Here is a 26,088-nt window from a genome sequence, read left to right on the forward strand (position 1 = left end):
TGACTAACGGCCGTCATCCCCATGCGCTTTTCGACCCAGACGATATTCCTGACAACTTCGACTGGGAATTTGTCAACCAATGGTATCATGCCGTGTTCGCGATTCTCAGCATGGGGCCAGCTTATCTGCTCTTGTTTATAGTGAGCCCGATCATGTTCCCACTAATTATACTGGGGCTATGTTACTGGACAGGGTGGGGGACGTATCGGATCGTACGCAGATTGGGTCTGGCGACCTTGCACATGCTGGGGGCTGTTTTACACGCTTTACGTGATCTGATGCGTTTAGCTCAACGATGAGATTTATGCATAGCGTTCGGCGCATGAGTGGGATTTGATAGACTTGGCTATGAATGGCAGTGCGTAATGGACCTGCCGGTATATGAGTAACGAAGAAAGGTACATCCATTCACACCAGTATCCAGAGCTTTTTGGCGCATTGATCAAGGGAAATTCTGAAACCCTGAAGCCTACATTGACGCTAGAGGGTTCTGATCTGCTTGTTTTGTCCTGATGTAGGCTACGGACCTGTTCGGTATGAGGTGCCAATAAGACATAGCCCACCTCATGCTGATCTGTGAACGCCTTCAACTCCTAATGCATCGGCCCTTGGCGACCTTTACAATCTTATTGAAACCACCCGCTGCCTCCTCCTGGTCTTCCACCACCACCACCACCCGCCCTCACCATCTGGGGTTCAGCAATGAACCTCCCCTCTGGTCCTTCGAACGCGCTCGCCTCCCACCGCGAAACAAGGAGCGAGTCACTGTAATACTTGTCTCTGTTAGCATCTTCTTGCAGTCGCTTCTTGAGGAACTTGCGTTGTTTGTTGTAAGCTGTGCGTGTTGAGTTGGGACTTGGTGGTGTTACGGATCGATCAGGTGTCGATGGTGGAGGGACGAAGGTTGACGGAGTAGAAGAGTTTGATTGTGTTGTATCAGGAGCGTCCGAAGGACCATCTACCCACATGTGAGGTGGCCTGGTCGGTATGCAAGGGGTCGAGGCGGTTGGCGGATCGTTAGAGATGTTGAGGCTGCTAAGGATCACGCTCAGATCCTCGATCTCGGAGTCTGATTGTCTTTGTGGCTCCGTAGGCTCGTTCACGACTACCCAGAACGCGTCGATTATGATTTTTCTCTGCTCCTCTGCGTGTTTTTGTTCCATACTGAAACCATTCATGCTGATTCTCGAAAGCTTGGACGACGCCGAGGCTTCCGGCCCCCATGCGATGAGATCGTTGTCGCCGATCTGTGACGTAGTGTTCTCTTCTTGAGATCTAGCAACGACGCGAATTCCGCCCTTCTCGCTATCGTTGTCGGTGGCGTTGTCGCTATTGTCCCAGCTCCAACCATTCTGGTCGAAGTCTAGATCTCCGGCCGTGGGTTCCATCTCTTCTGGTGAAAAGTGGTTGAAGATCCAGCTTCCATCGTCGTCATCGAGTGGGTGCGAGTAGTCGGTACTGACAGGGTGAATTGGATCGGTGCTCGCAATGTAGTCGCCATCGTAGTCGTTCGCATCCATTTCCGTCCAGTCCTTGTTGTGCTTCTTCGGATCGACGACGTCTTCCGGTCGTACTTCCTGGGTCAGGGGCGAGCGAGCCGTCTGATGATAGGTAATGCTTACCCGCGACACGCTTTTCTTAAAAGCGTGTGAGGGTATCTGCATGTTACGTGCATCCCAGGAAGCTACATAGTACTGCTCTTCAAGCTCCTTGACTAGAGCAGTGATGTCCTCCACTCCATGCATCTGCTTCTCGGTTAATTTGATTAAGAACGCTCTCGCCCGCCCTAGCTTGCACTCCCAGTTGCTTTCCCACAATTTGTGCTCGCAGGGACTGCAGTCGGTCTGAACATATACAGTGAGGAAGGATTCGGCAGTACAAGCAGCTCGTATGCTAGTTCTCGTCATCTTGTGTTTAGTACCCTTGCAGCGCGATCTTCGTAAACGTAGTAGATGCTGGCATTCGAAGAAGAAGTGAATGACGTTGCACATGGTAGGCGAGTATTGTGACTGAAGATGGAGCCTTGACTTCGTGTATGAATGAGTTGAGTTGGAGATCCTTGTGGATGTATCATTTAGAACGGCATAATGATGGAGATGTTCTGGCGGGGAAGATAGAACTTGCACAGCTCGGTGTTAGCTCCTTGCACAATCATGTTGGACGCATGGCTCTCACAGAGTCGGTCGTGGTATGTCGTCAAATCCAACGGGAGCTGCACAGCGATGGTGTATGTGATGCGCCGCCGATTCCGAACTAGGTAGTTTGCAGTGGCCACTCGATCGTGGTAGTTGCCTTCGGAATCGAGAGTAGGTACTGTCGTAACCTCCACACGAAAGCTTGTTGTGTACTCAATCAGCAGTCGGTGTGCGTCTGCAGTCGTGTGATGTTGCTTTGAGGCAGGCGGTCAGTTGTATAGTGTTGCCATAGCTACCACTCAGACACCTCACCAACGTGTGCCTCGAATCGACGTGGAAAATCGGGGACCTTCAGGTAAAGGTGAGGGCGTTGCTGATATGCAGTCAGTCGCTGTCTCGAAGTGACGCCGGCTTCCATACCCATATTGACGGCCAGTAGGATGTAGTGCACACATGTGGCTGGAGATGGACGCTTGCGTGGTTGTTGAACGCAGGTAGGTGTCCAGATCGTAGTCATGGAAGGAGCGCCCAGTCTAACGCAACACATCATTGGTAGTCACGTGTATAGCGCCAACCGACAACTTGGCCTCTTCTCATGCCTGAAATAAAGATGGAGCGCGGACGTCATGCAATTCTGACACTGCAAGCATCGCCATCATGCACTGGCTGTGAAAAACACCAGAAATCTCATTCTATTACCACAATCCTATACCATTATGCAAGAAGAAAAGAAAATGCATCGTACTGATGACGGCGCAGCCGCATATACAACTCCCTAAGAAACCCCCGAGAAGAAATGAAAAGTGGCGTTGCGTCGTTGCACATTACGCGTGAGCGTCATTACATGTATACAGATATCCCAATTGGGCGTATGACCCATCCAAAACGGAAGGTACGACCCTGACTGAGACCCAGACGGCGAAGAAGGGAAATTAGTAGCGCACCACGGGTGACGCGCTCGTGCTGCCGTCCTGCACCATAACACCTTCCCTGACACCCTCCTTCTCCATCTTGTGCATCCAGTCCTCTTTCTTGTCCTTCTTGTGCATCCAGCCGCTAAAGATCTTCTTCAGTTTGGACTTTTGCTCTTCCCGGCCTGGGGTCTTGGGCTCGTTGGAAAGGGTCTTCCGGGCCGTGGTATCCAAACTCATCTTACGAGAGAAGGTGGAGGCCTCGGCACTTTGGTTGCTGGCAGAGTTGCTATCTCCGCTTCGTTGGCGAGTGTGATTGCTGGAGCCTACTTCGAGGCGCTGATCTAGATTACTAGTAGAGGACCAGCCGGTCATCGTGTTTCCGGGGTGTGTTGGGCTACCTGGATTGGTCCTTGTGGGCTGTGGAATGGCCTTGGTCTCCTGTTTGCGAGACGACTTCCGGGCAGGGAACGAATCGTTGAATTGCATGGCCAACGTATCAGATCCGCTCTTCCTGTGTTTCTTCGCGGCGGGAGAGCGCTCCTGGTGCTGTTCCTGAGAGCGCATCATGCTTGCAATGTGCGTTGCGGCGGTTGGCGATGTGGGAGATTTCATCGATACTGTTATTTCCTCCTGAGGAGATTCTTGGTGGTCCTTCCATGTGTCCAGACCTGGTAGTGGGGGTAGCTCTCTGTTCAAATTGAGGCCGTTGGACTCTGACTTCCTGGGCTGAGCTTCCTCCGGTTTTCCTTTCGAGGTTCCTGGTCTGCTGTTGCTTCTTGAACTCAAGCGGCGGGGTATGCCCCAGCTACGCCATCCTGAATTCGAGCCACTGCGTGAGAGACCCTGGTCGTCGTTGTCGGCTGCTGGACGAAGAGACTCTTTGGACTGCGCACGGCTCAGAGCCCGACTGCGAGAGCCTGGGAAGATGTATTCTTTAACGCTTTCCTTGACGCTGGCAGCACGACTGGGTGGCCGGACTGAAGTCGATGAGCGGCCACGGTGGCCCTCTGATGCTTCTTGCTGCCGCTTCTTCTCCAGCTCTCGACGCATCCATTCTGTGGCTTGTGCATCTGCAACTGCTGCAGGGTTATCGGATTGGTGGGATAGTCGGTTCATGCTCCTGCTGTAGGGTAAAGATGCTGAGGTGGGCACTGACGACGACATCTTGGCGTTGGCGAGGGTAGATGTGACTGCTACGGGAAGGGTCACGTCTTCGTCCGAGTCATTGTGGAAGACGTTCGATCGCGGTACGTCCATAGAAGTCTTGCCGTATGACCTTAGCTTCTCCTCCCTCTCTGCGTCCCGTTCGTCGAGCCATCCGAAGTCAGCTCGCTTGCGACTGCTATTCGCGCGTGCAGGCATATCTCCGTAGGTCCTTGCTCTTATCTCCTGGTCTGCCTTCGCGCGTGAGCGAGTCTTGGTGCTGGGTTTGCGCATCATGAATGACGTCGAAGTCGCTGCCAGCTCTGGAGGCGCGCCAGTGGGCATGCGGACAGCGACCTCAGTGGCCTGTGGTTTAGTCTCCTTCCGTCGGCCGAGGCCACCAAAGTCGAGCTTGGGGTCAGTGTTCTCCATGCCATGGTCGGACGGCTTGAAGTTCTGCAGGATTTCGCGACATGCTAGGCGCAATTCCAGGTCGGTATGTTCGTCGAGGACGCGGCGGTTGATGTAGGGCGATTGGTCGCATATGCTGTCTTTGGAGGTATGTCTCTTGTGTGACGAAGAGGGAGTCGGGTCCGGCGCGGGCTTGTCGGAGAGGTCTGGCTTGGAGGCAATCTTCTACATCGGCGGTGAGTTACTGTTGGGATGCGACTGCAGACAAAGGACTGGGGATGGAACGTACGACTGGCGCCAGATTGAAGGAAAACTTGCGTTGCTTCATGATTGATTAGAGTATGCTATATTAGGCCGAAGGAAGTATTTCGAGTAGAGTGCGGCTGCAGAGCGTGTATATGTGCTGCAAATGCGCGACGAGGAAATGGGTGCGCGCGCGGGAAGCCGGTAGAGTATGGTCGACTAGGAATGGCTAGACAAAGCTACTGGCGACTACTGCAAGCATGGGGGACCTTGGAGGATATGACGGAAGAATCGTGGTGATGCGCCGTGGGTTGGCCTGCATCGAATAGTGCAGTGCAGCGGGGCCAGGAGGGAAGAACTCCCAGGAAGTACGGGACAGGACGATAGGTATACTGCGCGTCGTGGTGTGCGCCGGCCCGACCAGGAGGTGTTGGAGTTTCAGAGTGGCAGCTAGCATTAGACAGGACGCAGCCGACCACCAGCCTGGAGTCTCGATGCCTCGTAGAATGATAAAGCAGCCAATCAGCCGAGTGGGCGCCTGAAGCCTCGACAGCGGCCAAATCTGCCACTCGTCAATCAAACCCTCTGTCGCCCACCCGCACGCGCCTCCTGAAGACGCCCAACAGCCACAGCCCGCCATGACCTGCCCTCGCAGTCCCTCCAGCCAGCCCTGGACATCGGCGGAAGGAGCGATCGTGTGCCCCTTCCCAGCAGAACCAGACTATCGAAACTTAGCGGCGCTGCGGCCCCACGAATAGCAGCCAAGAAGGGCCGCGGACATGAGCTCGATCCGGCGACCGCATTCCAGATCTCCATACACACGACCGCACTCCATTAAACACGAAGATGCTCCTTTTGCGCCCTGGCCTGCACTCAGCACGCCAATCGCGCTGCGTCCTTTGCTGACATTTTCCTGGCCCAGCGAACGACGGTTGGACATGCGGGGGCGAGTTTCACATCGTAAAACATTCGCCATTCACCCACCACTGCTGCCATGTCCACCGCTGCAATACTGTCCAACCTTTAATAGCAGGGGAGAGAGAAGCTTCCGCCGGCGAGAAGAAACTTCTGTCTGCCGACCCTGGCTGGAAACTTCCGTGAGAATATCCTGGGAATAACCCGACGGGCTATTGTTGTGTTGCCGTAGCGCACTGGCTTCAGGACAGGCCTCTAAACGGTCGCTTCATCCCTCCATTCCTTCTGCGTGAGCCCCCTCATCGTCATGGCATGCGTCATCCAAGCATTTCGTTTTGCGTTTCAGTGCTCCGTTATCATCGACGCTCAACCAAGCTCCAAGTTGCTCAGCCGTCTGGTTTATGTGCGGGTCCCCTCCATGAAGTGCGTCGGCTAAAACTACCAATACTCGCCGCCCAAGCTACCACAAGATTTGCTCAACTCTCACAAACCCTCGCGGCTTTGTCACTCGCTAGGCGCGCAGATCGCAGATCGCAGGTCCACCTGTTATTGTCACTAGGGACGGCATCGTGCGACCATGGTGCGAGATCAAAATAAGTCGACACTTAACCACTCCATCGGGTGGGTACATGAGCCTTCAATACCCTAGGCCGGCACCATCCAACGGCCTCACTACCAGTGGGTAAACACTGCGCGGACACGAATTTCCTCAGCAAGGCTCATTTGATGCCTTGTGCGATGCGTCTAAGCATGCGGCTACTGCTGCACGCTTTTCATCACGCACACAATCACGATTCGCGTCAACATTCCCTCAGAGTCTTGGTGTAAAACTTTCGATTCGACGAAATTGCGCGGCGATCCCAGTGATGTTGAAAGTTATTACTGCTGAATGCATGCTGCTCGCCTTGCTGGTATTCAAGCGATCGATATTGCTCGAAACAAAGGGCCGCCGCGAAACTTTGGAAGTCCGGCACTGCGACGCCTCCAGAGCATAATTGACCGGCATACGTAGTCGCTGACCAAATTCATCTCGCGCAGCCCCTATGCCTTAGTGAGCGGCCCCTCCCGTTGACATCAATCGCACACATTACAACCTTGGAATCTTGTAAAAGGTTCACGGAGGTCCCGGCAACGCCTCAACTTGTAACACTCATTTCAACAGTGATCTCACTGTAGCAAGCTTTCGAGCTTGGACTGTTGGCTTATGGCGATGGTTATAGCTTTCACGTCAACTGACGAAGTCAGAGTCACCAAAAGCTATGGCGTCAACAGCGCATACTCACACGACTGCAATGAATCAATAATGCATCGCGCTTGTAGATTGATCTCCATAGGCTTTACACGCCATCGGAAATGAAGAGCTCTAATCTGCACACATCGGGAGCATCAAACTCGAAAACTCCAAGAAACCCAACGAGTACGGGAGCCACCGTCGTTCAGTACTCTGTCCTCCTGTACCTTGCACTCAAGCATATTCTACACGACGATCCGCGGCATCTTCAATACAGCGAGAAAGTCAAGCAAACTCGATACTTGGCTGCAAGCACGGAACGCAGTCAAACACCTTCCGCCAAATCAAGACAGGAGCACGAAGCACAGCCTCAGAACGGTACCAAAAGCGAAGACACTCCTGGCGCAGGATATGACCTTTCGAAAGAGAGGCAAGCGACGGCGCTCGATAAGCCCTCCTGCCGACCACATACACAGCGACGGCGCATTCCCCAAGCTGATCAGGCTTGCCTAATCGAAACTAAGCCCAGAGACCCGAGACTACATGTCTCTAAGACAGACATGAGCGAGGCATGGGCTCGAATGCGCGCAGTTTCTAGGTCACCAGAGAGCTCTGTTGGCCCGCACTCAAGAAGGGACAAGGGGAAGCGGCGAGAAAAGAACGTACGATGGGGCGTGGTGCAGACTCAACGATTTGACTCGGATGATGAAGCTTACGGTAGAGAGCTTTCCTCACGAGAGAGTCTTGTAGAAGGGGCGTCAGAGAGAGACGTGCGGGCCAGACGCGATCATCGAGCGTTTGGCGCGGCAGAAGAGGATCGCCATCGCGGGAACCTACAGAGGGAAGAAACGAATAGATTGAGCGATTCATACACCAACTAGTTCTTATACCAAATCTAAGTTCATTTGTTTGTCCACACCATACCACATCTTTCAGACAAGGTGGCGGTCTATGTGACAGCAATGTGGTAAATGAGTCAAAGCAAACAATCCAAAAGTAATAGCCAACGCGACTCGCCAGGCTTGCACCCCCATTACTTAGCTTTGAACGTTAAATCAAATGAGTCGATCTGGTCGACTCGACAGTGGCGTGGCTGCTGTCCCAAAAGCGTTAGAGCTGCCGGCTAGCCCTTTCCCCACACTCAGTCGTACCATCCTTGTCAACCGCCACTCATTCCCGCCCTGCGTTACGCCCGTAATACTCCCTCATGGGCTGAACGAGGCTTATAGAAGCATCAAGCTATACGGCCGTAATGGTATCATGAATTCACACTCACCCCGGGCAGTGTGACGACTGCACGCATGGATCAGGCCGATGTTGTACTACCTCGGGACAGGACGCTCGGGTATGTAGTCACTGAGGGGGAGGGGACGCGAACTACTTCGGACCCGGAAGCTATCGACGCGATCATTCGCTGGATGGCAATGATGGTACTACACCATGCCATATGATCGTCGGCAAAAAACCCCTGCGGCGGTTTCTTGGGGTAGGCTTTATCCCGTGGCTCCACTCGTCCTTTCGCCCTTCTCAAATGTTTCTACATCCAATCCGTTTCTGCCATTAAACACTCCCTTCTAGCACAGACTCTGGAAAGAAGTCACCTCCAGCAAGATGGGAGGATCGCAGCCATGGCCACAGGTTCCGGTCGGAAACAAAGACCACACTGATGCTGCAGTTGTTATTATCGGAGCGGGTATCTCTGGTAAGTACTTCAAGGACCATCTAATTTCCATCATGCTAACATCACCGAGGAATGTGTATGGCGATTGACCTCATCAAGCGAAACCAGTGTCACAACTTCATCATCGTGGAGAAGAGCTCTAGTGTCGGCGGCACATGGCATGACAACAAGTACCCCGGCTGCTGCTGCGACGTCTGGTCTATGCTATACAGTTATTCCTTCGAACAAAATCCAGATTGGACGAGAGAGTATCCAGGACAAGAAGAGATACTTGTACGTCTTTCACTCACATCTACCTTACATCGCAAACACTAACGTTTGCTGCAGGACTATCTCCGCAACGTAGCCCGCAAGTACAACCTGTACAAATACATTCGTTTCAACACATCCGTCGAAGCCGCAACGTGGGACGACTCGAAGAACCGCTGGAAAGTTGACGTGAACGTGACTGGCGGCAAAGATGCAGAGTTCAACCCCGCTTACAGCATTGAGTGCGACTTCCTGGTCTCAGCTGTCGGTCAGCTCAACCAGCCACAATACCCCGATATCGAGGGTTTGGAGTACTTCAAGGGCAAGATCATGCATTCAGCGCGCTGGGACTGGAGCCACAGGCTTGAGGGCAGGAGTGTGGGCATCATCGGGAACGGTGCGCGCAATGGCATTTGTTTGGAGGAACGAACACTGACAAAGACACAGGTGCCACAGCTGCTCAAATCATCCCAGAAATCCTACCGCAAACCTCGTCCCTGCACATTTACCAACGATCCCCGAACTGGGTCATCCCGCGTCTCGATGGCCCCGTTAGCGCCCTCAAACGTGCCGTACTGCGCTATCTACCCCCAGTTCGCTGGCGCATACGCAGTTCTATGATGGATTTCCGGGAGTCCTTCCACGACGCCGTCACGGATAGCAAGAGCGAGTTCGCAGAAGTGATTCGAAGCAGTTGCATGGAAATGATGAAGACACAAATCCCTGACCAGCCTTCACTGTGGGAGAAACTCACACCAAACTACAGCCCAGGCTGCAAACGGGTTATCATATCCGACGACTACTACCCCGCCGTAGCCAATCCCAAGACAACGCTTGAAACAAACAAAATCCGTCGCATCACAGAAACCGGCATCGAACTCGAAGACGGCACCCACCACGAGCACGACACCATCGTCCTCGCAACCGGCTTCCGCACAGTCGAATTCCTCCACCCCATCAAAGTCACCGGAGCCAATTCGCGCCCCTTGGCAGAAATCTGGTCTTCCGGTGCTACAGCCCTCTACGGCACTACCATTCCCTCTCTCCCCAACTTCGGTCTTTTCTACGGCCCCAACACAAACCTAGGTCACAACTCCATCATCCTGATGATCGAAGCACAGTCTCGCTACCTCAACACCCTCGTTTCCGCCGTTCTCGATGCGCGAAACCGCGGTCAGAGAATGGGCATCATGCCCAAAGAAGATAGAACGCACGAGTGGAACGAAGGTATCCAACAGATTTTGAAGAACAGCAGTTTCGCGGATCCGAACTGCATGAGTTGGTATAAGAACAAGGAGGGGCGGATTACTAACAACTGGTCCGGGACGGTCGTCGAGTACCAGGAGCAGCTTGCCAAGATTGACTGGGAGGATTTCGAGACGACGGCTACTACTGACGAGGGAGAGAAGAAGGCGAGTGCGACTGCTACTGGCGGTGTTAGTGCGAGTAAAGTAGTTTTCGGGACGGGGAAGCAGGAGACGAAGATTGGTAGGGTGCGCGAGGAGACGCTGGTGAGCAACACGACGTTGGTGCTTGGAACGTTGAGTGCGGTTGCTGCGGGCGCAGCGTGGGTTTATCGGGGTAAGTTGCCTAAGAGACTTGGGCTGCGAACTTGAAAACGCGACCTGAGACGTAGTTGCTATGTACGAGTAATATCAGAGTAACATGTGCGATATGCAATTGCCTTCTTCATCCGACCTTGAATCGTCACTACCTCAAAACCCTTGTCTCTCCCTCCACTTCCCCTCCCAACCCTCAAACCAAGGACTTTCATCTAGAGTCTGGGGCTCCCAGTCCTCACTCACCAACCCCTTCTCAACCTGTTCTCTATGCCACTCTTCCAACTTGGGCTTAACAACATGCTCAACATGCCACGTCCCTTTATACTCCATCAACTCCTTCTTGCCCTCATTCAGCACCTTGAGCAACAGCCCCGGTACACATTTCTCCTCTCTAAACTCCTCGATCGGGGTAAACAGCGCTTTGAAGTTGAACACGACGGCGCCTGACAGCGGAAGTCGACGTAGTGTTTGCCAGTCTACGCGGAGGTGAATGCGGGATGTAGGAAGTTCAGAGGTGGGAAGTTGTTGCTTGCGGACAGCCTCGTGGGGGTCGCCGGGGGGCATGTAGAGGGGTGTGTCAATCTCTAGGCCCCAGGAGCCGCGTTGGATGGGTTTGTCTGTCGGCTTTTTGGCGAAGTATCTGTGTTGTTGAGGTTAGCATGAGATAGTGGGGAGTAGGGAGTAGGGAGGGAACGTACCTGTCCATGGAGAACTGCATCTTCTCCTTGTAGCCTGGAATGGGTTTGTGTATGTCGGCGAGTTCGAGACCGATCTTCGAGCCTACGTTCCAACCTAGCGCACTGCAAATGATGCCTGCGCGGAACACGTATAGTCCTGTCTTCTCGTTTCGTAGCATGATGGCGAAGTCTTCGGGGATGTTGTTCAGGAGAACGTGCAAGGGTGGCGTGGTGGTGAGATCGGTGTCTGTCTTTAATATGCCATTGTGAAATGTCTTGTTGTCCGCCGATAAGTGGAAGCAATGTGGGTACCTGACGCACACGAATTGCAATACCATCTCCATGAGCTCTTTGCAGGCAAGCTCCGAGCCTGGTAGAGCTTGAAGGACCGCTTCACCGTGCTTTGCGAACAGAAATTGCCGTTGCTTAATTCGCTCTTCGTATGTGTTCTCGAGTTCGATCCACCAGTCAGGTTGCATCTTGGTGATTGCTATTTGAGATCAGTATGGGACTAGGTGCAGCTATCGATACTACTTACACATTGTTTGATGGTAAGACCACCGGAACGGTCTATATGGCCGGGGCAGTGCCTTTTTGATGTCGAATTCTGGGTACGGATCAGGTAGAGGCACGCCGCTGAGTGTAGCGTAGTCTGGGAAATCGCCGAAGGCTCTGATCTCCTTTACAGAAAAGCCACATGGAAGGTATGTAGAGTCATCGGCATCCAGATATGATGTTTCCATCGGTAAGACGTTCTTCTGCCAGTCTGGCGACAGTTCTTCAGCCTTTTCTGTCTTCGCATCTCCAACCAAGGCACATCGTCGTGATGGTGGGAACGTGCTGACGTGATCAATCGGGGAAATGGACGCTGCCCTCTTCTCTGGAGACAAAGACCTTGGAGGAGTCTTTGCGCCTGATACCCTTCGTCCGCCGCTACGAAGCCGTTGTAGGATGATGTTGCGCCTTCCCCGCTTGATCAGCAGGAAGACTGAACTGAGCAGAAAAGCTGCCCCCAACAGCAATGAAATATTGGTAGCCATGATCGATGACCGTGAGATGATTGGCAAGATAAAGATATACCCTGACCAGCGATTGATCTGGCGCTCTTCCTTCTTCTCAATGCAAGCAGTGTCGGTGGAGATGGATGACGATGAACGCTGAGTCAACGACGGCAGCGATAGCTTAGCTTCGGAAATATTGTAGTAGTTGACAAGAGCGAGGCTTCACCCGAGACGTTCTACAATCGGAAATGAGGTCTGATTGTCTTATCGTTACGGTGCGGGGCGGGATGACTGCTGCATAGATGTGCGAAGCGACCTGTAAGACTACCCTAAACAGGTAATGACCGCGCCACGATTGGACCCAAGCGAACAGCACGATGATGTCTCTCATCTGAAGTATGGACTGTAACTCCTAGGTTGGGATGTCTGTACGCATATCACTACCATGATTGTGGTGGGGCCTATCACCGTAGATCGCCCGCTGTGTAACCCAACGACCCTAACCTTGTATAGTATTGGAACCCCAAGCATCTTGGCGTAGGGCGTAAGGGTAGACATGGCTCTCGTCCAGTGGTTTTATCGTCCGCCTTGTTGCCAGTTCAAGCGTTGCGTACGGCGCATCTCGGGGCGGCTCTAGAATTTCCCCGCTGTCGGTAATGCAGTCGCTATCGATACCCCGGACGCGCTGATACCGCTTGTGGTGAAGAAGTCCCATGGCTTGCCTTTCTCTCGGGTACGGCTGTCTTAGTGCTTTTATGGCGTGATGCCAGGATGCAATTCGATTCGATGGACTATCTTGGGGTTGACGTCGGATCAGTTCGGTGGGTAGTCATGCAATGCGCGTGACTTTTGTTCAGTCCATGGATTGGCTTTGACGAGAGCGGTCGAAGCCTAGGACCATACTGTCATGATAATGTAGAATTGCCTCTATTCTTAGAGTTCGTGATGTATTACGCCGCCATGCACTCGTAGAGCTCTGAGGTCTCCATGCAAACATCAAGAGTTGGTATCGAGGACATGACGTGGAAGGATCGAAGATGACATACATCCCGGACGAATGAGCAGCCGCTGTAAAAGCCAGATACCCTGGCTGCTAGATCTTAGCGTGGGTGAAAGTGTCAATGGGTGTGGGAAGGTTGTAGGTAACGACTGGAGATTTGGCATTCTGCGCTAGTTGCACGGGCCATGGGCCCCACGAGATAACAATCCTAAGCGTTATCGCCCGGCCTCACGTTGCGACACAGGCCCATTGTTTCTCCACGACCAAGCGCTCCGTTAGGTGCTGTAATTATCGCTGGTGGATGCGCGAACTCACAAAACGATGCTGCAGTTCTCGCCCTTCAGGTACTCTTCCATGGACGTGTACTTCACGTCGATGCCCAGGTCCCACGGAAACACAACATCAGGAATGCCCCCTTCGAAGCCAAACTTATCGAAATACTCGTACATGTCGGCAATTTCGGGACCGTATACGGGTCCCATCGCTTCTTCAATGGCCTCTCGAGGTATCTGCTTGAAGACGCATTTCACGTTGTTCACCTTCCCGAAGATGTCGCACCATTCACCAAGCGATATGAACGATCCAGCGCCGCTCAGAAGTGTTCCTGGTGGCAACTCAACGAGTGCCTTCGTGAAACGCCCTGGGGTTATTAGCAGGTGGCTATGTCGAAGACCAATGAAACTGACCAGTGTCTGCAACCGGATCGACCATGGGGATCTTCCTGTCTCCACTCATGGGTAGACTAAGAACAAAGGAGCCGTCTTCCTGCTTCTCTGGTCTCCAGTTACTTGCATAGGAGCCCAAGTGCAGCAAGCTCGTCTTGGCGGAAAGCTCCGGGTATGTCTCTTTCAGGTAATTTTCGGTTTCAGCCTTTGCATCGAAGTGCAAGTTCCACTTGATGGTACCGTTGCTCCATTTCCTAGCTTCAGAAAGCGTAGACAACACGAGACGGTCCAGAGTGCCGGCATGAGCCGCTGCTGCATCGATGATAGCCTTGGCTTGAGCAACTTCTCGGTCATATGCCACTTCGTTTGCTGTACGTTTCTGTTCGGCTGCAAGCTTATGTGTCGCAGGATCATTCAGGTGACCCCAGAAGTCAGTGTTTCCGAATATGACATTTGCCCCCTTGAACCCATTCTTCAGCGACTCTAGGTCATCGAGGTTGCCTGCTACGACTTCAACGCCTTGAGATGACAACTCTGTGGCGGACGCTTTGGAAGTGTCGCGAGTGATGCCGCGAACTTTCCACTCGGGCTCGTTCAGGAACGTGCGAGCAACTGAACCACCCTATGCTTAGTTAGTGTCGTGTTCATCTGGAGTGGTTGTCGATATATTGGCGCATACCTGATTTCCGGTGACCCCAATAACGGCAATTAACTTGATCATGACTCTACGAAGCTATTCCTGGGTCTATACTAATAAGAAGTAACTTCCATTGGAAAGATACGAATGCAGAGCTTTATAGCCTCTCAGGCCGCCATATGAAGCGTGAGGTTCGCAGTCCTTGACCGGAAGATGACGAACGAGTCGCTCCTGTTCTAGGCGTCCATTCGAATTACAGACAACAGGCTGTCAGATCGGTACAACAGCTCTGCTAAAATCTTACACACGCTGCGAACCAAGAGTAGTAAGCCAATCGCACCTTCAAGCATGAAGGAGAAGCGTTGGTTATTGGTCCTGGCTTACGACGTCATTGTACATTTGGGCTGTATGTTGCCGCCGGGCTTACGAAACCCCGCACTCCTTCAAGGCCTCCATCAGCAATCAATACAAATCTGCAGAGGTAGGTAAAGAGAGGGACGGACAAAATAATTACTCCTATAGGAAGTCAGTCACTGGCCCCAGGGCGTGGACTTCGGGAGGTGCATGGCCCACGCTAAGACCTATTAGGAAAGTCTCGGCATCCTTCAAGCATGTAGTAGAATGCAGGGTTTCTTCTCACTATCGAAAGATATAGCAGTGAAAAGACCATTTCGCTTGCTAACTTGTACTCGAATAATGTCCTACAGTCACCCAAGCCGAACAGCTCATATACGCCACTCCTTGCGACAGAGCGGGCACAGCATTTCCTGTTCCATGTGAAGCATGAGCTCCAGTAAGCAAGACCTACCGTACACGTGGCCAAATGGACACGGAGCGTGTACCGGACTGTCTCTTTTCCCATCCTCATCCTCCTCATCAAAGTTGCACCAACAGTGAGGGCATCGCATATCCTCTTTTGCAATTGAATCGACGTCAATCACCGGATGCGAGGAAACGAAGTCGTGTTTGGACTGCGCAAGCATCGGTCGTACGTGCGCAAACCATATCGGCTCAGACAATACTGGTATACGTACAAAGACATGGCATAATGGGTGTTTCGCCGGGTCATCCACATGATTCCAGATAAGACCAAGGCAGTCCATCATATACTGAACGATCCAGCGATTGCGAAAGGCGATTTGTAACTCGGGTAGCCTAAGAGAAGTATCCATCTCCATACAAACCATAAATGGAGAGGTAGACGAGTAGTCAAGTAGCATGGGCGTGCCCGCTACGTACTGATAGGGCGTTATACCCGCATTGTGCATCTCATCCAGCATGGCCGCTAGTCTGTACATGCCTACACACCAGGCTTGCGGCAATGCGAATCGATCGGGAATTGGTTTGTCGACGGTAGGATGCGCGCTAGGGACAACTGAACGGAGCTCTATATCCGCTTCATTCAATGTCTCTAGGAATGACCAATGCGAGAAACTCATGCCTTTGTAATTGAGGTTGGGTTCTTCGTCTTCGATGGGGGCGACGCGGGTGATGAAGCTGTCCTTTAACATCAATTCTGGAAGGTTGGCTTGACACCATCGTAGTGGACTTATGCCCACCCCGATCATCTCATCGTACATGTCTTCGGCTGTAGTACCAATCCAGGGTGGATGGTAGACAGCATCCTCTAAAAATGGACGCCCGGTATTGTGGAACATACGTTTGGTACGCACGCCTTGGAGATAGGCGAATACGAATTCGTCAACAGTAAAAGACAAGATGGGAGCTTCCACAGCCGCGAGAGGGTCAGGCTTGCTAGAGGGAGTAATAGTAGGAACTACCGACTCTTGTTGCGTAGTGAATGTGTTTCCCATGGTTCAGTTTAACTTGGTTGTGAGCTGATTGCCGCGCGCAGTTCTGGTAGGGATAATCGTTCAGGAAAGCAGTTCTTTTGACACTGTTCAAGGTCGAGTGTGCCGCAGGCCAGGAGCGCATTCACCGGTGAAGATCACCGTAAGGGCTTCGCCCTTCAGCCACACAGTGCTCCAATTCACCTTCTTCACTTCTGCCTTCCTTTGCGGGCTCTATATATACCTTCAGAAACACCTCGATACAGTGTTTACCACGTCTCACTCCCAACCAAAATATCAGAATGTCATCAACCTCACCACAGCCATCTTTTTCCGCTAACGAGTCTGGTGCCGTTGTCTCGAGCACACAAGACGACCTCGCCGGAGACATGCCTCCGACTACGACAGATGCTAGCCCAGCGCCAACGACATCCAACGGAGAAGAAGAGCCATCCCTAGAATCGCTAGAGAGCGAGCTCGACCAGAGCATGACACTCGTCCCATACGTCTCACAAGAGTCCACGTCAAACGGAGCTCATCCAGATGGACAAGGGCACGTCTTACCCGCCACAGGCGGCGTGATACACGAACCCCTTGCAGCGTTGTTCGGAGATGCACCATTCTTCTCCTACGGCTTCGCGAACGCCACGGGCGCGAATCTCCCGACTCTAGATAATCTGAATACGCAGCAAGCTCTCGTTGTCCCCGAGACGACATCTTTCCACCCTCTCCCGACATTAACGAGTTCTTTTGCGCAAGTTCAGCATCATCATCACCATCAACATCAACTAGTTCTTCTTGCCTTATCCGACTTCTTGAACGACCACATGACCGAGGAGCAATACGAACAAGAACAGATCCAAGACGCTTTGGACTGGGAGATGGCAAACTCTGAAGCAACGTTTGGACCTATTCGCCATCAAACTCGAACAACACGCGTGGAAGTCGCCACGGCTTTCGTCGAGACACTGGACGAAGTCGATATTACTAGTATCGAACCAGAGGATATGAAATGTCCGCTGTGCTGGCTTCCTTTCAGCAGCACCATAGACGAGGAGGGTCCATCAATTGCTACTTACCTGGACGATGAAGAGCGAGAAATCACGGAGCGCTTACATGCGAGCTATAATCTGCCCTTCTGTGAGAACAGGCCAGACAACGACCCTGTCAGAACGCCATGTGGGCATGTCTTCGGAAGGCAGTGCCTAATCGATAGCTTGGAGACAAACATGATCTGTCCGATGTGCAGATGTCGGGTTCATGGGAACGAGGGCGTGACCTGCCCTTACCATTCTAACGTCGGCAATATACTTCCAGGGGTTCCATTATGGTAGTACACGAATGGGGTAAATTTTGTTTCCTAGTAAATTTATATATAAGTTCGAGATAGGTGATGCCATCTTTCTAATGCGGCCGGCGCAGGGGATGTGCTTCAGTGTTGCTACAGAATTGTTAGCGTCATCTTCAACATCACAAGGGCCATACTCACAATACATATTCGTCCAAGCTGACAAGACTTGGCTCGCTGAAGATCAAATAGAAATACTTCAAAGTTTCCGCCATCCAAAAGCTTTCACATTCATCCAACTTGAGTGTCTCTTGCCCTTGTGGTATTGTGACGTCGGCGATGGCAGAATGAGCGAACTCTGCATGAGTGGCGTTGTTGATGGATTCGAACATGCGCCAGGCAGTGTCTTGGAGGGTGGTATCGCCGGTGATACGATAGAGGACGAATACTGACTCGATGGCCTCCGGGCTGTGACAATCGTTAGCTATGCATAGTGGCGTGATGTAGCACACATACCGTAACAGAAATCGCGGGTCACCAATCTTAGAGAAGCCCGGCTGCAGCCCTACCTCCTTGATGACGTCTTGAACGTCATAATGCTCCGCGTGGATGTTGTTGGAGTAAGAGTACCTGACAGAGGCATGCCATTTCTCCACATCCCACGCGCAATCTTCTTCTCCAAAGCACGGCATCATCCGGAAGGTTTCTGGCATGATACCCGTAGGCATAGTATCATAAGCCCAGGTGCACCCGTCCACTAACTTGCGAGCGACGTCTAGCTCATCCGTCCGATTGAAGATCTTTGCGCCCAAAGCAACCATGCCACCCGTAAAGCAAGCGAGGTGCTGGCCATTGGGTTCGAGCTTGACAGTGCCTGAGGTGCTGATTCGCGCATCGCCAGAGACGAGGATGTTGTCACCCTGGGGTATCCTGGGCCGGAAGAACAAATGCTCTTTCGCTGGATCGATGGCGCGCTCGTATAGCTTCCGGTATTGGTCTGTCAGACCCCCGAGGAGCAAGTGCTGCTTCGGCAAGTATTCGTACAGTGAATCAGTCATTCCACCCATTGTGAATGACCCGTCAACGTTGTATTCCTCCCTCCCTGGACTGACCAGTATTGGGAATAGCCCTGGTATCTTCGTCCGGTTCTGATGCTTTTCGAGCACGTCGGTGATTCTCGCTATCGCGTCGTAGTACTTCGCATCGCCGGTAAGCTGCGACAGGCGGGTGAATTCGAGTGATAGCGACCCTATCTCAGCGCTGAGAGCTTGCGTGTCAGCCTCTTGGTGGCCGTTTAGAGCAGCACTGATCTCTGTTAGTCTGTGTGGGTCGGTGGCATGGCGCAGTCATACTTTTCCCAGTCCCATCGGGTGATGGGCATCCTGTTCGGCGTGTCAAAGGCGGCGTAAAGCATATCCCCCAACTCGGTCGCCTTGTGTAGTAGTGCATGGTGCTTCGCCTTGCTTAGATCGTATGCGCTTAGAAGACCCCCCAGGTAGCGAATCGTAGTCTCGAAGACGTTCAGACGCGCGACACCTGCAGTGGTGAAGTCAATCTTCTTGATGGCATGTACGGCCTCCTCAAATTCCTCTTCTAGCCCTAGGATGATTAAGGTATCCAGCGTGTCAACTAAAGTTGCTCCTCGCTGCCCGAAGCCGTTCTTGAAGCCTCCTGTTACCGGAGTGACTTCATCCTGTAGCCACGCGTGGGTCTTGTATCCTCCCCAACTGTGTAAGAATGCCTTCTTTACAGCAGCTTGTCTATGCAGTCTCTCCGCCTTGGTGTGTTCTGTCTCGATTCCAAACTCATGTTGAATTCTCGGGATGGCGACCGGGGTGCCAGTGGGGAGAGAAGCTAGCGATGATACCGGGTTTCGCACCGGTATGCTCTTCCATTGTACGGCGTGATCGATTCGGGTCGACGAGGTGAACGTCGGCAGAGGGAGTCCGTTTCGGGCGCTGAGTTGGCGAAAGGCAAGGATGACAAAGGTAGCGAATACAAATAGCACAGCAATGCGTCGGATAATGGGGCTCATAATGTCTATTGAGGGTATCTCAAACTAAAATGGAAGAAACGCGACTGCTGCGCCGCGGAACACAGGGCCAGCATCCGAGGATGCAAAAGAGCAATTGAATGGAACAAGAATGTGTTGACAATACAGGAAACAAAAAAGACAGACGATATGCAATAGACACAGCGAATGCGACCAGGTGGGATGAAAGAAGGAGCCCCGTGGTGATGCACATGCTAAAGATAGGCTGAAGTGCCGATCCTCCGACCCTGAGCTAGCGGCTTTGCGCGTCGTCATCGTCAACCCATTACCACCACCATTGTCAACCTCGCAATGTCAAGGAGATATCTCAGAGAGCGGCAACTGACTGTTTAACTGCTGGCGCGACTGCCCCGGACGACTTTCTTGTCTCACGTGCAGTAGGCAGCAGTCATTGATGCTTACTCAGGAGACCAGGCGCGATGTGAGACTGCGAGACAGCCACCCATCTTCATCGGTGCATCATACAACGGCGCTCCGTTCACCGTGTGTAATATGAAGTCTGCGTATCGCCATGTCAGCAAGGTTCCGGGAATTTTGCGTCGCTGAAAGCTATATGGGCCACGAGCTTCGCACCTTCTGCTTTCATCATCTCATCACTGCGCGCTAAGTTATCTCAAGAACAACAAACCTTACATTAATAGGATGTTTACACTCTTCGGAGATCGTGCCCCTTCATCGCCCCCAGATCCGGCCAAACTGCAACTCCGACCCAACGAATGCCAAGTGCTCAGCCTCTCTGACGGGCGCACTCTTGGCTTCGCAACCTATGGATCTACGAACTCGTCGCACCCTGTCATCTTCCTTTTTCACGGCCTGCCAGGCTGTCGTTTGGTCGGAAGAAGCTGGGACAAGCTCTGTAGGGACATTGGCGCGCGTCTCATCGCCATCGATCGTCCAGGCTGTGGAGCTTCGACGCTCGCAGATCGTGGTCTCGTTGACTGGCCCACGGATGTGGTGAGCCTTGCAGACCATCTCAACATTGAGCGCTTCAGTGTGCTGGGTGCTAGCGGAGGCGGACCATACGCGCTGGCTTGCGCACGGTTCATTCCCAAAGAACGACTTCGGGCAACGACTGTAGTGTGCGGTATTGGACCCATCGAGGCACTCCTAGACACTGTGCCCTACCTATCATGGCGGCTCATGGGTATAACTCCATGGCTACTACGACAAGGGGCCCTCCGTTTCTTCCTACCTCACATCCTCATTCGTCCCTACCTCACTAGAGACCCGTCTCGCCTCAAGCGTGTCCTCGAAGATCAAGCCAAGACTCCAGAAGAGAAAGAGCAATTTAGCGACAACAGCGGAGAGACCAACCTTGACGACGTTGTCGCATCATTACTTGAGGCTTTCAAGCAAGGCGCTGGCGGATGCATGCAGGATGGTGCTGCGCTTACGAGAGAATGGGGCTTTGACCTGAAGGACGTTGACAGCGAACGGGTCTGGCTAGTACATGGCGATCAAGATGCGCAGGCGCCGTTGAAGGTTGCGCAGTGGATCGATGAGAGATTGAGGGGCGGAAGACTGCGGACGCTCGAGGGCAAGACACATTTTACGATCTGGAAGGAGCATTCGGAGGAGATATTCCGACAAAGCGCTGAGGCGTAAGTATATCGGTGGATGGATGGGTATTCGCAAGTTCCGCTGCAAGCGGTTTTCTCCAAGACTTGGTGCTGCAGGGCGTAATGCGCAGCCGGCCAATCTTCAAATTCCGCCTCATGTCCGAAGTCGTCACTCGGAGATGCGAACTACCAGTCGGCTTTGTCAGGGCAATGTTCAATATCTCCTTCACTGGTAACATAGCCACGTAAGTCTCTCCTCAACTATAGTGATGTCAAGAATGTATAAACACAAACATGCCATCTCTTAGCTGCCATATACTGCATTACCTACTTATCACAACGACCATCAAAACCCCTACACAACGACCATGTATCTATCCATCTCCAATTCAATCTTGTTGGCAGTAGCCTGCCTTGTCACTTTTGCATCATCCATGCCCTCCAAGGCGCTCTCACCCACATGGAAATCACTCGCCCCTATCCCTCTTTTTCCTCGTCAGGAACACACCACGGTGTTCCTTCCGCCATCTACCATCGCAATCCTTGGTGGTGTTGTCCCATTCAACACGTCCTTCCCACCTGTAGACACTACTCCCCTGATGCAATTCTACTCAATCACCAACAACACCTGGACCACAAAAGCGAGTATGCCACGAGGCCTCAACCACGCCAACGCAGCCGTTGTGGACGAGAAAATCTACGTTCTAGGTGGCCTGGCGGAGGCGGGTAACGAGACGACCAGGATATGGGGCTCAGTACCAGACTCATGGATGTACGACCCTCTCACAGACGTATGGGAGACGATTCCAGGCCTGCCCACTGGCGAAGAAAGAGGTAGTGCCGCCGTCGGTACCTACCAGTCCAAGATCTATCTCTCTGCCGGAATGTCGGAGCTTGAGCTCATCGAACATGGCAGACAGCGCAGTGTCTCCGTTGTTTCCATCTTCGATACAAAGACCAGGACATGGCTTGCCGTTCCAGAAGCTGCCAAATATATACCGGCACCCAGAGACCACGCTGGAGCCGCAGTTGTGGGCTCAAAGATGTACGTCCTCGGTGGACGGGACAGCGGTCAGAAAAATGTTCGCGACAAGGTCTTCATCCTCGATCTTTGTGATCTGGAAGCCGGTTGGAAGACTAGCTCGGCGCGCATGCCTACAGCTAGGGGTGGTGTTGCGGCTGGCGGTATCGGGAAGGACATCTACGTCTTCGGCGGTGAGGGCAACACGCTATCGGAGACCGGAGTCTTTGATCAAGTCGAGGTCTATGATACCGTGCGGGATCGATGGGCGAAGGCTGGAAAGATGAAGCTTCCTAGGCATGGCACGTATGCTGTCGGCGTGGAAGGGAAGGTGTACATCCCTGGAGGCGGTGTAAGTCAAAGCGGTGCGCCAGTGTCTGCCTTTGACGTCTTCATTCCTTAGGGTGTCAGCATGGCGCGATCTGGGGTCGACCAGGAACGAAGCGGTCAGAGTTGTGGTGAGATTTCTCGAGTCAACGTCAGCATCATTTCAATCGTTTGCAAGAGTTAGATTGGATATATGTAATCAGTCATTCGTTCGTAGCAATATTTTCCGCAACAAATCTGTCATACTGCAATGATGAGAAAAGAATGCTACGTTGGTTGCCCTTGCTATTCCGTCACCCGTGCTTGCAAGCCTCATTCTGCCGAGCCCTTTCGGCGCTCCAAGTATAGTATGACAGTCTCGGTCTTCGGTGTTGAACTTGTAATAGTAATCGGATAGCAACGAAGTCAAGGGTTGATGGAGGTAAGTAAGAGCTATGCCCTTAGTATCCCCGTCTGACATCCATGGACTGCCCACTAGTTCTGTTTCGGCGGTGAGCGGTGAGATCTTCCAGATTCGGTAGATCTAAGTCGGCCCGCATGACCATAGAGAATGAACAAACGGATGCTGTACACTCGCCATTGCGATAGAGTTCGATGGACGCCTTTGGCTTTGCGATGGATGCATGCGCGACGAAGATCTTTGCGGAGGGTGGTAGCCTGAAGAAGCAGGAGACAGATGGCCATAACGAGCTAGCGGCAGCTGATGTGACGCTAGGAGACAAGCCTCGGAACATTTCACCACCACGAACATGATGCCCTTACCACTTGCAACTCCCACAACATCCGCAGGTCGTTCCATTCAGCTCCCGATGTCTTGTCGAACCTTTTGAGGCTGTTGGAGCGAGGATACCAGTTCTGGGCCTGCTCGATATTATGGCGCGCCACAAACCCAGCCCTTGGACCCGGCATGTTTCACTCTGCCCGTGCCGTAACGTGCGGATAGCCACACGTGTGGGCGGATCAGGTATGGATGTGGCGCGTGTCAACACCTAACTAATTTCGACCCGGTCGCTATCCGACAAAGTGCAGGCCCCTCCCTTGAGCCTCTACACGTGGAGCGCTTTCTCGTACGATCCACCACTCAGGCATCGCGGCAGACCTGCAAAACGTGAAACACCATCTGCACCCCTCACATTAGATTGCCTGGACATGCAGGCCTAGACACTTTTTGACCAATTCTCCGTACCGGCTTCTTCATGCACATACCGAGAATGTCGTTTCCACCATTCAGAATGCAGGTCAGCGCCGGACTGGCAATCTCACCTCTCCACGTCTAGTCCATGCCAAAGGTTTCGGGATGGTCCGCATTGGGAATCTTCAAGAGGTCTAAAAGTACCACCGGTAATATATAGGACGATGACCAGGCACTGTCTGTTTGTTTCATTCATCTATTGCTTCTTGTTTCCTCTTCCATTCGCTACCAATCGCCAGGATGCGTTACTCTATCGTCGCCTCGTTGCTCTCGGCTGCTACCGCCGTCTACGGCTATGCTGACCCTATGGCCTGTTCCGGTATCTGCAACAACGCTCACGACCCGGCCCTTATCCGTCGCGCCGATGGCACTTACTACCGTTTCTCTACGGGTGGTAAGATTGCTGTTCACACCGCGCCTTCGATCACCGGTCCGTGGTCCTACAAGGGTGCCGCGATCCCCGCTGGTTCCAAGATCAACCTGGCTGGCAAGGACGATCTCTGGGTACGTTCTGTCATGTATGCGCTTACTCGAAGACGAGCTAACGAACTCAGGCTCCTGACGTGACCCTGGTCGGCGACACATACTACCTGTACTACACTGTATCGTCTTTCGGAGTCCAGAACTCCGCCATTGGTGTTGCTACTAGCAAGGACATGAACACCTGGACCGACCTTGGTGCCACTGGCATTCAGTCGAGCGCGGGAAAGAACTACAACGCCATTGATGGTGCGCTATACTGGGATGGATCCAAGTTCGTCATGGCCTTCGGCTCCTTCTGGAACGACCTCTTCGTCCAGAACATGGCCAACCCACCCGTCAAGACCAGCTCTTCCACTGTGACCAACATCGCCTTCAAGCCCGAGGGAGAGCACGCCCAGGAAGCTCCGTTCATTGCTCTGAACGGCAACTACCACTACCTATTCTTCTCCGTTGGCAAGTGCTGCGGCTTCGATGCCAACAGGCCTGCCGCGGGCCAGGAGTACAAGATCCAAGTCTGCAGGTCTACCAGCGCCACTGGTGGCTTCAAGGACAAGAACGGTGTCGACTGCACCAAGGGTGGCGGTACCACTGTCTTGGAGTCCCACGGCTTTGTTTACGGACCCGGTGGTCAGGGTGTCTACTACGATCCTAAGGAGGGCCCTGTACTATACTACCACTACGTCGACACCCGCATTGGTTACGGCGATGGCCAGAAGAAGTTCGGTATCAACAAGATCAACTGGTCCAGTGGATGGCCTGTTGTATAAGCACTTTTCGGAAGTGTGGGCACATGCCAGGCTCAATGTCGGCTGCTTGCTCGTCCGTTTGGACACCTTCATGTCTATACCTTTTTCTCTCTACACTTTTACATATACCTATACTGTATATACTTGCACAATACACACATATGTGCCAACATTATCGCGCTACTTGAAACGTTGTGCAGATGCTTTTTTGGTTCAGACTGCGAGACAGCAGTTTATTATGAGGGGTATGGGCAAAGCCACGCCCTTACTAGCCTTACTTAGATGGGCTTTTCAGAAAAAAAGCCCAACAAATAGATGACTTTATTGGCGTTTGTTGGTATTGTGCTTGCACATTAGTCCGACTGCGTCGAAGGCATGAGGCTTGCGTCATCAACAGCCCAGCCACAGCCGAGCAGCCACAGCCACGCGTCCACAGCAACCTCGTAAAGCACCGCACGCACACTCGGCGTCATGCCGCAAGTTATCCACTGTTCTCTCCTCGCAAACCCTGTGTATTTTTAGATCCCACGATATACATATATGTTGCGCACCGAGGTCTATCTGCCCGGCCTCGGCAAAACCTATCGCGATGCGCTCCATTACCACAACTCGGCATATTGCCAACCCGATCTGCAGGATCGACATACGCGTACGCATGGACTGAATTTCTCTTCAGTCATACCAAGAACTCGCACGCGCTTTCCGAAGAGCGCGTCGCGATGCCACTCGATCAACCCACGCATTTCAACCAACCCCAAATTTTCCACAGCTTCCGATACCGGCCGCTGGACCCCTCCGAGGGTGAGGATATTCGCCTCTTGTGTCTCTACCCCGGCGAATTTCACGATCCTATCCGATGCGATCTCCTCCACACGAACCTGGATGATGACATCGAATACGAGGCCCTTTCCTACACGTGGGCGTCCGAAGATGGAGACGCTAGCTTATCACAACGGATTCATTGCGCTTACATTGGAGAGGAACAACCGTCGATTTTGCTAGTGACACTAAGCTGCGCGTCTGCGTTGCGCAGGCTAAGATCTACCTCACAAGAAAGAATGCTGTGGGTCGATGCACTCGCTATTGATCAAAGCAACATGCAAGAGCGGAACCAGCAGGTCTCAATCATGGCAAGGATATACTCAGGCGCTTCGCAAGTTTTGGT

At 52.7% G+C, this 26,088-nt stretch overlaps 10 protein-coding genes across 10 annotated transcripts; 5 read left to right on the forward strand and 5 right to left on the reverse strand.

Moving 5' to 3' along the window:
* Window positions 1-626: 626 nt before the first annotated feature.
* On the reverse strand, window positions 627-1,907 carry J4E86_007483 (uncharacterized protein; the record flags this gene model as incomplete). Its single annotated transcript, XM_051448002.1, has 2 exons — window positions 627-1,601; window positions 1,623-1,907. 2 exons carry the CDS (start codon window positions 1,905-1,907, stop codon window positions 627-629), a joined length of 1,260 nt encoding a protein of 419 aa, XP_051300940.1.
* A 1,160-nt stretch (window positions 1,908-3,067) lies between these two features.
* On the reverse strand, window positions 3,068-4,931 carry J4E86_007484 (uncharacterized protein; the record flags this gene model as incomplete). Its single annotated transcript, XM_051448003.1, has 2 exons — window positions 3,068-4,828; window positions 4,893-4,931. 2 exons carry the CDS (start codon window positions 4,929-4,931, stop codon window positions 3,068-3,070), a joined length of 1,800 nt encoding a protein of 599 aa, XP_051300941.1.
* A 3,672-nt stretch (window positions 4,932-8,603) lies between these two features.
* Window positions 8,604-10,538, forward strand: J4E86_007485 (uncharacterized protein; the record flags this gene model as incomplete). Its single annotated transcript, XM_051448004.1, has 4 exons — window positions 8,604-8,694; window positions 8,744-8,946; window positions 9,001-9,319; window positions 9,370-10,538. The coding sequence occupies 4 exons, from the start codon at window positions 8,604-8,606 to the stop codon at window positions 10,536-10,538; spliced, it is 1,782 nt and encodes a 593-aa protein (XP_051300942.1).
* Window positions 10,539-10,637: 99 nt separating this feature from the next.
* Window positions 10,638-12,201, reverse strand: J4E86_007486 (uncharacterized protein; the record flags this gene model as incomplete). Its single annotated transcript, XM_051448005.1, has 3 exons — window positions 10,638-11,124; window positions 11,183-11,651; window positions 11,700-12,201. 3 exons carry the CDS (start codon window positions 12,199-12,201, stop codon window positions 10,638-10,640), a joined length of 1,458 nt encoding a protein of 485 aa, XP_051300943.1.
* Window positions 12,202-13,473: 1,272 nt separating this feature from the next.
* Window positions 13,474-14,548, reverse strand: J4E86_007487 (uncharacterized protein; the record flags this gene model as incomplete). Its single annotated transcript, XM_051448006.1, has 3 exons — window positions 13,474-13,802; window positions 13,849-14,449; window positions 14,507-14,548. The coding sequence occupies 3 exons, from the start codon at window positions 14,546-14,548 to the stop codon at window positions 13,474-13,476; spliced, it is 972 nt and encodes a 323-aa protein (XP_051300944.1).
* Window positions 14,549-16,643: 2,095 nt separating this feature from the next.
* J4E86_007488 (uncharacterized protein) lies at window positions 16,644-17,604 on the forward strand (the record flags this gene model as incomplete). Its single annotated transcript, XM_051448007.1, has 2 exons — window positions 16,644-17,420; window positions 17,572-17,604. 2 exons carry the CDS (start codon window positions 16,644-16,646, stop codon window positions 17,602-17,604), a joined length of 810 nt encoding a protein of 269 aa, XP_051300945.1.
* A 54-nt stretch (window positions 17,605-17,658) lies between these two features.
* On the reverse strand, window positions 17,659-19,577 carry J4E86_007489 (uncharacterized protein; the record flags this gene model as incomplete). The annotated part of the gene is made up of 4 exons (XM_051448008.1): window positions 17,659-17,695; window positions 17,744-18,010; window positions 18,059-18,847; window positions 18,895-19,577. 4 exons carry the CDS (start codon window positions 19,575-19,577, stop codon window positions 17,659-17,661), a joined length of 1,776 nt encoding a protein of 591 aa, XP_051300946.1.
* A 660-nt stretch (window positions 19,578-20,237) lies between these two features.
* On the forward strand, window positions 20,238-21,200 carry J4E86_007490 (uncharacterized protein; the record flags this gene model as incomplete). Its single annotated transcript, XM_051448009.1, has 1 exon — window positions 20,238-21,200. One exon carries the CDS (start codon window positions 20,238-20,240, stop codon window positions 21,198-21,200), a length of 963 nt encoding a protein of 320 aa, XP_051300947.1.
* Window positions 21,201-21,588: 388 nt separating this feature from the next.
* On the forward strand, window positions 21,589-22,578 carry J4E86_007491 (uncharacterized protein; the record flags this gene model as incomplete). Its single annotated transcript, XM_051448010.1, has 1 exon — window positions 21,589-22,578. One exon carries the CDS (start codon window positions 21,589-21,591, stop codon window positions 22,576-22,578), a length of 990 nt encoding a protein of 329 aa, XP_051300948.1.
* Window positions 22,579-23,934: 1,356 nt separating this feature from the next.
* J4E86_007492 (uncharacterized protein) lies at window positions 23,935-24,944 on the forward strand (the record flags this gene model as incomplete). The annotated part of the gene is made up of 2 exons (XM_051448011.1): window positions 23,935-24,198; window positions 24,249-24,944. 2 exons carry the CDS (start codon window positions 23,935-23,937, stop codon window positions 24,942-24,944), a joined length of 960 nt encoding a protein of 319 aa, XP_051300949.1.
* Between the last annotated feature and the right edge of the window lie 1,144 nt (window positions 24,945-26,088).

This window comes from Alternaria arbusti, assembly GCF_024043155.1.
Source record: "Alternaria arbusti strain BMP 1465 chromosome Unknown scaffold_10, whole genome shotgun sequence".
NCBI classification, from domain to species: Eukaryota; Fungi; Ascomycota; class Dothideomycetes; order Pleosporales; family Pleosporaceae; genus Alternaria; species Alternaria arbusti.